Source organism: Chrysochloris asiatica, unplaced genomic scaffold, assembly GCF_000296735.1.
Source record: "Chrysochloris asiatica unplaced genomic scaffold, ChrAsi1.0 scaffold00381, whole genome shotgun sequence".
In the NCBI taxonomy this organism is placed as follows: Eukaryota; Metazoa; Chordata; class Mammalia; order Afrosoricida; family Chrysochloridae; genus Chrysochloris; species Chrysochloris asiatica.
The window spans coordinates 907,397-916,717 of record NW_006408899.1 but is presented as its reverse complement, the minus strand read 5'-3'; the positions used below and the strand labels follow the sequence as shown (position 1 = coordinate 916,717).

General features: G+C 43.6%; 1 protein-coding gene across 1 annotated transcript in view; it reads right to left on the bottom strand.

Annotated features, from left to right (window-relative positions):
• The window catches only part of GIF (gastric intrinsic factor (vitamin B synthesis)), a 38,112-nt gene that overhangs the window by 17,530 nt on the left and 11,261 nt on the right, over nt 1-9,321 (bottom strand). The window contains exons 6-7 of the mRNA XM_006876460.1: nt 4,177-4,354; nt 2,283-2,484 (exon numbers count right to left, since the gene is read on the bottom strand). Of these exons, the coding sequence (XP_006876522.1) occupies nt 2,283-2,484; nt 4,177-4,354 (380 nt within the window). The remainder of the gene's footprint in view (nt 1-2,282; nt 2,485-4,176; nt 4,355-9,321) is intronic.

Below are 9,321 nucleotides of genomic sequence, written 5' to 3'. Positions count from 1 at the left end.
AGACCATAGAAGAATTGATACTCTTGAGTTATGGTGTTGGAGGAGAATATTGAAAGTGCCACGGGCTACCAAAAGAACCAACAGATTTGTGTTGGAACAAGTGCAGCCAGAGTGCTCCTTGGAGGCTAGGATGGCCAAACTTCGTCTCTCAGACTTCGGACATATTGTCGGGAGGGACCAGTCGCTGGAGAAGGATATCATGTTTTGTAGGGTGGAGGGTCAGAGAAAAAGAGGAAGACCCCCAGCGAAATGGATTGGCAAAGTGGCAGCATTGATCAACTCAAACATGGCAACAATAGTGAGGTTGACCCAGGATTGGGCAGTGTTTCATTCTGTTGGGCATAAGGTCACTATGAGTTGGTACCGACTCAATGGCACGTAACAACAATACCAAGGAGTAAAGATCACAGTGGAAATAGAGTGGTTATGAGTCAGGCTGCTAACCTCAAGCCTAAATGGTTTAGGACAAGGAAAGGGAAAGTGACAGGTCATGGAAAGAAAATTTCTCCATGGCTTCCTCTTTTTGAAAGCTATCGATATTTCCTAACATTAAATATATTTTCCCCTCTGCGATTTATTTCTGTATTCTGCCCCCTTTTTGGATTGGGCAGTAGAAAGAACATGAGCTTCAGAGTTAGTCACATCTGGATTCGGAGTGCAGCACTATTAGTTACCTGATCATGCTGTTGTTAAGCGCTGCCAAGTTGGTTCCTACCCATCGTGACCTTGTGTAGGGTTTCCAAGGAGCAGCTCGTAAGCTTGAACTGCTGACCTTATAGCCTTATATGAAGTTCAAACCAACTTTATAGCCCAGCACATTAACCCACGGAGCTCTGGTAGCGTAGTGGTTACGAATCGGGCTGCGAACCTTAAGGTCAGCGGTTCGAGACTACCAGCCTCTCCGTGGGAGAAAGATGAGGCTTTCTACTCCCGTAAAGATTTACACCTTCGAAAACCCTGTACAGGGTCACTATGGGTCGGAACCGACTCAACGGCACTTAACAACAACAACAACAAAAGGAATTTTCAGAGGAAGACCCCCAACAAGATGGATTGGCATCGATGGACTCAAGTGTGGCAACAGTGGTGAGGTTGGCCCAGGATCGGGCAGTGTTTTGTTCTGTTGTGCATAGGGTCGCTATGGATCGTACCGACTCGATGGCACCTAACAACAACAACAACTAAAGGAATTAAGCCCCTTTCTCTAAAAATCCTCTTTCTGACATCCCTACTGATAGTTTTGAAGCTTCTTTCTCTTAATCTCACACCCAGTGGCTCAGAGTCCTGTGTGACGTGTCCTTGGTATGAGTCTCTTCATCTTAGATGAAGTTCTTATATATTCAGATGAGCTCTTGTCACCTCACAACTACTTTATCAAGTCATCCCCCAGTTTTCCTTCTTGTCCTCCTTTCTTATACTCCATCTAACACCCTACAATATAGATCTTCTTACTCAAAAACTTGCAATGCTTCCTTACAATTGTTGTTGTTAAGTGCCGTTGAGTCAGTTCTGACTCATAGTGACCCTGTATAGTGTTTCCAAGAAGCTGCTGGTGGATTTGAACCACCAACCTTGAGGTTCAAACCAACCTTTGGTTCCAGTGCATTTTCCAGCAGCACCACACCAGGAAGCCCAATTCCTTAGTCTGGTATCTAAGACTTCTTACAATGGTCACCCAGTCTACCCTTCCAGATATTACTCACTCAATTCAGCCCTGCATTTTCCCTCTAGTCAAGCTGGTCTGCTGCACATTTCCATCTCAAATACCTTGTTCTAGCCATATCCCCTTCCTAGGGCCTCCCTTCCCATGGCCTCCTAAACAGCATTCATTCTTTAGATATGGTCCAAAGCTATGGAGACTCCCCTTGACTATTCAAATCCACAATAAACTCATTCCTGTGAATTCCAAGATATTGTTTTTTTAAACTTCATCATGTACTGAATAATGTTTAATTTTTCATGAAAACGTTGCCTGTTTACTAAATTTTGAACACCTTATTGTTGTTTTTGTTAAGTGCCATAAAGTTGGTTCCAACTCATAGAGACCCTGAATAGGGTTTTGGAGGAGTGGCTGGTGAGTCCGAATCACTGACTTTGTGGTCCAAACCGACCTTGTGGTCTAGTGCTTATCCTACAGCGCCATACCAGAACTCATTAAGAGGCTATTCAATAAAAATCTGTTCTGTTATCAGAAGGAAGGGACATAAAACATGGAGGGAGGGAGAGAGAATGGGTATCCAGGTTAGGCCTGGGAGAATGGTCGTGTTGTTTGCTACACTTACTTGAACATGGGACTTTTTCTCTGGGCTTCTTCCAGCACAAGAAGTAGCACAGATCCCCTCTTCACTGTGACATCGATGGTCACATTGAAGAGCAGGTCCACCCCTCTTAGCTGGTTATTTATGGTGTATATGACCGTGATGCTGGATGCTGACGTGGGGCCAGGGCTAGGAAGGCTGGGTAGAGTTGGCTGCACCTCATGATCTGTGGAGAAGAAAGACACCACATTTGTCAGGTTGTTGTGGTTAGTTGCCACTGAGTCAACTCTGCCTCATGGTGGCCCCGTGAACAACAGATGTAAATGTTGTCCAGCTCTGCACCATCTGCATGATTGTAGTTATGCTGGGATTCATTGTTGTGGTCACTGTGTATTCTGAATACTTTCCAACTTAGGGAGTTCTGCTTCAAGCACTGTATCGGACCACACTCAGTTGTGATCCATTAGGTTTTCATTGGCTAACTTCTGGAATTAGATTGCCAGACATTTGTTCCCTTGTCTGTCTGAGCCTGGAAGCTCTGCTGAAACCTATCCAGCAGGGGTGATCCTGTTGGCATTTGAAATATGGGTGACATAGCTTCCAGAATCATATCAACACATAAACCACCACAGCGTCACCAACTGACTGACAGGTGGTGGTGTCAAGGATGATGACAGGACTTACATTATGGGTACGGAATGCTGTTACTGGCAACTTAGCTCAGAAACTATTTTAAGAGATGGCAGTGAGTTTGTGGCCTTCCTGGCTTTTTGTGAGGAACTAGTGTGAGATAGGAAGCTCTTGTTTCAGTTCCAGGGACACTGAATAATGGACAGCTTTACAATGATCATTTATTTTCTTCAAGGAATACATAACCCAAGTCTCCTACTTCATGGGATGCTTGCTGTTTGCTGCGGTTCTTTCGCTACCTGTAATGAATCTTAAAGGTATAAGCTTCCAGACCACTTTAGAAATTGCATGGGCAACTACTGTAGATGTCTAGCAAGCTCTCCACGGCCACCTTGTTAAAGTCGGGAAACCATTGGGAAGCAGCTTAAGGAGCTAGCTGAATGCAATAGTGTTTGGTTTGAATGGGATCCCATTGTTTGAGTTGGGTCTCTGTGAATTCTACATTGCCATAGACAGGGAGCTTAGGACTTTCTGCTTGGCTTAGAAAGTCCATGAACATAAGCCGCGTAGCACTGTATTTTGTTAGGAAGAAGAGTCAGAGGAATTCATACCAAACTAGCCAGCTCCCGTGTTAACATTTTTATGCTGGACTCTACTTTCTAAGTGTGTGTTTCTGCAATATTTGAATATTATGTATCTCTGTATTACAGTTGTCATCCGAATAAACAAAAATATTTCAAGCAAAAAAGTAGCATGCTAGATTTCCACTTCAGATCTTTAAGGCTTGGCTGAAATGTTCACTTGACTTTTCTCCTAAGCCTCCCTGAGAAAACCAACCCTTTAACTTTGTAGCACATATGACTTCCATTTCTATTGAATTATTTCTTAATTCTTCCAAGTATTGGAGTTTTTGCCCACATATCAGTCCCCTGACTTCTTAAAGAACAGATATGATAAGCTACTATATAATATTTGGTACATCTGTTTGTCAAGTGAAAGAATGAAGTGATGTGTTATTTGATTGCTGGGCCACGGACCTCTCTAATCCAGTAGTCCACAAAATGCTTTGCCCATAGTAGATGCTCAGTAAATGTGTGCTGGATGAAGGAGACATTGGGGAGTGGGGAGCTGAATCCTGAAGTCACAATGGCTAACACACAACTTTTGAGAATTTGAAGTCATATGTGGCTCACCCACAAAATGACAACAAGCTTATCTGCCCCTTAAAATTGATCCACATATCGTTCTGGCGTATGTTGTCACTTTATGACATAAGCAGAGCTCTTACCAGGACCACATACCACGTGGGGCACATCTAGGTATGTCTTGCCCTTCAGAGAAGGGAGGATTTGGGCAATGGCCATGGGGTTGTGGAATTTCCCCTCCTTGATCTCAGTCAGTACTGTATTCATGGTCTTCCTGCAGTCCCACTCCTTGTTTGGTCTCTCAGGTGTGACAGAGAGAGCCTGAGGGGTAGGGGAACAGAGAGAGAAAGAAGACAGATAGATTAGGCTTAGCTGAGCATTGATTCTTATAAGCATATTAAGGGACAGATTTGATCTCTAATCTTTGTGATTGTCTAGAGCCCAAACCCAAAGTTGCATGAAGTTCAGAACCACATCTGTCTTGTTCACTGCTGTGTCCCCAACACTATACTTTCATATAGTAGCTACACAACAAAGATCTGTGAAATGATCAGATTCAGAGAACACTTGGGGATGCTGTATTTACGAACAATACAAGACATAGTAAGAGGCTGATTTCTAGACAAAGCAAGCTCTAGAGCTACACAGAAGGTGGTTGTCCTCTTTGCTTTGCATTGTCCCGCATACCCATTGGTGAACTTCTCCCAAATTTTGTGATCATGTCGGGACTGTCTCTCTAAACCCCAAAGCAAACCCGTTGCCACTGAGTTGTTTCTCACTCATTTACCTCAGAGTAGAACTGTCTCTACGGTTTCCAAGTCTGTCAGTCTTTGTGAAAGCTGACTGTCCATCTTCCTCCTATGGATCTTTGGTTTATACCTACCGATCTTTTGGTTAGCAGCCAAGTGCTTTACCCACTGTACCAACAGGCCTATCGCTCAAAGGCTCTGTAACCCTGGCCACAGGGATGCATTTATGGAGTGGACTAGACTAATCAGCCCCTCATTCTCCTGACAACAGTGGTGGAGGAACATGTGCTGATGAGAATCCTTCCCTGATACAAGGATATTGGGAGAAAAAAGCATTATGTTTCCTCCTGGGGTTATTCAACCAGGACCATGCAAGTAAGCACTGATCACCATTCTCAGTCCCCTTTGATGAATCTTGCAGCAAGACAGATTTTGAAGTGGGGCTGAGAAGTGAAGAGCTAGTATGATTTGAGGCTTAAATAGATATCAAAGAAGTCATTTCACCTTGCTGAGTGTAGAAATCACACTTCCTGCCCACCTTTGGGGGTGTTATTTGACGTTCACAGGGACAATATGTAAAAGCATTTGTGAAGCTTAAGACAGAGTTACCACCTCCTTTCCACTGGGTTGACCTGAGCATGCTCACTAAAGTGTGGTAAGAGACTTGGCTAGCTGACGAGAGTGATTCGCATGAAGCTCAGGATGGGAAAAGTGAGAATGGAGAGGCAGTCAGAAACTGGCTCTCAGCTACAGATGGTTGTATGAGTTTCTCCACTGTTGCATGATCATCACTACTGACCTTGGCAACTGTGAAATTCGCCTCTTGCCAGGGACCACCTTATAAGGCAGTTTGCATTAAGGGACATCCATTCTGTATCCTTAGCAACAGTGTTTTGTCCATTTGCCATATCACCTCCACCAAGAGAGATGTCTCTTGGTAACACATTGAGCTAGCTATCAGGAGTCAGTAATAACTTCATAAAGTGGGTCAGATCCTTTCTCCCAGAGTTCCTATCAGAGGAATGGTGAAGGCATTGGAATGTTGATGGAAGACAGGGGATAAATTCTGGAACCGAGGAAACACTCCATGAGTACCTTAGGGAAGGGATGTGGGTGGTCTGGGCCACTGGAAGGGCACTGGCATCCACAAAGAGGGTGCAGGAAGACTATCAGTGAAGGTGATTAGCATCACTGTTCTGGGAGAGACCATGAACAAGTAATGAGAACCACACGGTATGTGTGATTTTTAAATACCACGCTTCATTTAGCGTAGCTGCAACTTTGTTGTTGTTGCTAGATACCACTGAGTCAATTCTAACTCACGGTGACCTTATGCACCACAGACTGAAACACTGCCCAGTTCTGTGCCATCCTCACAATTGCTAGGTTTGAACCTGTTACTGCTGCCACTGTGTCAGTCCATCTCATTGGGGGTCTTCCTCTAGCACGATGTCCTCCAGGGACTAGTCCCTTTTGATAACATGTGCTTAGAAGATATGAAGTCTTGCCTTCCTTGTTTGTAAGGAGCTTTCTGTCTGTACTTCTTATAAAACAAATTTGTTCTTTTGTCACTCCATAATACTTTCAATATTCTTTGTTAACTCCATAATCAAATGCATCAATTCTTTGTTATTGTGGTGGTGGTGGTGTGTTTTTGAGTCAGTTCCAACTCATATTGACCCTGCATAGAGGGTTTCTGAGACTGTAAATCTTTATGGGAGCAGAAAGCCTCATCTTTCTCCCGTGGAACAGCTGGGAGTTTTGAACTGTTGTCTGTGAGATTAGCAACCCGACTCGTAACCACTATACTACCAGATCCCCTTTTGCTACTGTGGGGGAATCAATTTCAGATAAATTCAGTATTTGCCCAGATTGTGGCAGATCTGGGATTTAAACTCAAGTGGTCATATTTCTATACTAGAGCTCTTTGCTTTTCTATACCAGGACAGTTCAGACTTGAACAGGGTATTTATTAGACAGCTGGTAATTTCAGATTTCACACTGCCTGGGTAAGCTTCAGAGAATGGGCAGTGAGGGCGGTAAGGAAAGATTACACAGCCTGTTGTTGTTAAGTGGCGTGGAGTTGGTTTCAACCCATAGTGACCCTGTATAGGATTCCTGAGGAGCAGCTGGTGAGCTTGAACCACCAACCTTGCAGTTTAAATGGCTTCGAAATCTGGGACATTAACCCACAGCACCACACCAGGACCAGGAAGTCCTGGTAGCATAGTGATTGTGAGTTGGACTGCAATTCTGACGGTCAGCGGTTCGAAACCCCAGAGGGGATGTGAATGAAAGCTCATTTACACATCCTAACTGACCAGAACTCCATTTGTCCTAAAGTATCTGGGTCTGGGTGATGTGCTGCCTTTTCATAAGAAAAGCTTTATTCCCAGGTACAGCTAATCAGTGTGTACCCTACAAGTGATAAAATATCAAACAGAATTCACAAACCAAGCTAGCAAAAATAAACATTTTTCTGCCTGGCACCAAGTTGAAGGTTGGTTATTTTAAGTGAAGCACAAACAATCTTTGATCCTCCACAAAGCTTTCTAGACCTGGTCCTGGGAATGCTGTGTGTATGATCAGCCGTGGAAATAAACAAAGTTTTTGTTTGTGGTAATATCTCATTGGTGTTGACTGAGAAGCGGACTTACTTTGTTCTCATTAATCATTCGTATGCACAGGATTTTGGTGTAGCCAGTTTGTACTTAACATGAACACGCTCCTAGGATTTTTGTGGTGCTGTGGGATAAGCACTCAACCACAAGGTTGGCGGTTCACACTCATCAGCTGCTCCTTGGAGACCCTATACAGGGTCACTATGGGTTGGAACCGACTTGATAGCACTTAACAACAGCAACAACAACCTCACAATTTTTATCCGAATTAAATTGCTGATTCCTCCTTCTCTCCTTAGGAAGCAATTTATTTCTAACTGTACCCGTTTCTGTCAAGTCAATTCTGACTCATAGCGACCCCACAGGACATAGTAGAACTGCCCCGTGGGGTTTCCAAGGTTGCAATATTTACAGGAGTCCTGGTGTGGCTCTGCAGTATAATGCGCTCGACTGTAAGGTCAGTTTGAACAGCAAGGTCATCAGTTCAAACCCACCAGCCACTCCTTGGATCGCTATGAGTCAGAACCGACTCTGAAGCACCTAACAACAACAACAATCTTTACAGAATCATACTGCTATATCTTTCTCCCATGGAATGGCGAGTGGGTTTGAACCACTGACCTTTTGGTTAGCAACCAAGCATGTAATCATTACTCCACCACAGAGTTCATTACGTTTATGGCTGACTTCATAACTCTACAATTCCCTTTTCTGTACTTTCTGAGTTGGGGAGGTCCCACAGTGTGCCCTTAGCTCAATGGAGTATGTTGACTTTGGAGCACAATGTTTTTAGTTAGGACCAAAGGATTTGACCCCAGATGGCTCTTAAATTTCTCATTCCAGTTGGTTATCTCTGCCTACTGTCATTGGTGCATATGCCTTCCATGGGAGGAGGCCACCCCAATGGATGGGGCTTATAGTTAGAACTACACAGTTGAACATTTTAGAGAATCCAAGCCTGGGAATCTTTGCTAGGGAAGCAGAGGATGGACACAGTATGGACTTGACTACTGGTCAGACCTGGCTCTGTTGTTTACCAGGGCCGTTGTAAGGTTTAAATGAGATGGAGAATGTGATGGAGTCAGTTCTGACTCATGGCGACCCTGTACAGGGTTTCTGAGGCTGTAAATCTTTACAGGAGCAGAAAGCCTCATCTTTCTCCTATGGAACAGCTGGTAGTTTTGAACTTCTGACTTTAAGGTTCACAGCCCAATTCGTAACCACTACGCAACCAGACCTCCTTTGTCAGTATATATGTATAGTCAGTATAATTATCAATACGTATAATTAATTGTTGTCATTTTTCTGTGTCTGTTTTTTGTGGTACTGCTGGATTCTTTGTTCCATATAATTCATTTTGTTTGTGGGTTTTCTTCATTTTCATTTCTGTTGTGTTAATTTTTATTAACTGATTTTCCTTTTTTTTTATTATAGTGTACAGGTATATTATTTTTCTTTGAGGTTACTGTGTAATTTACTAATTTTTTCTCTGTTTAACACAGTCTGTCTTATCTTGAAATCTACTTGACTTCCTTGCCATCTGGAAGTTCTGTATCTATACTATTTCCTCTTTTTGCTTTGTAGTTGACTTCATTATGCAGTCTTCTAGGTTTGTTATTCTCTGCTATTCATAAGGCTTTCAGTGACTATTTCGGAAGTACTTCGTCACTCCTTCTTCATGGTCTGTCTTCGTCTGGAAGCTCATCGGAAACCTGTTCACCATGGGTGACCCTTGTTGTTGTCAGGTGCCATCGAGTCGGAACCAACTCATAGCGACCCCATGCACAGCAGAACGAAGCAATGTCCGATCCAGGGCCAACCTCACCACCGCTGCCACACTTAAGTCCATCAATGATGCCACCTGGCCAATCCATCTCTTTGGGGGTCTTCCTCTTTTTCTCTGACCCTCCATCTTACC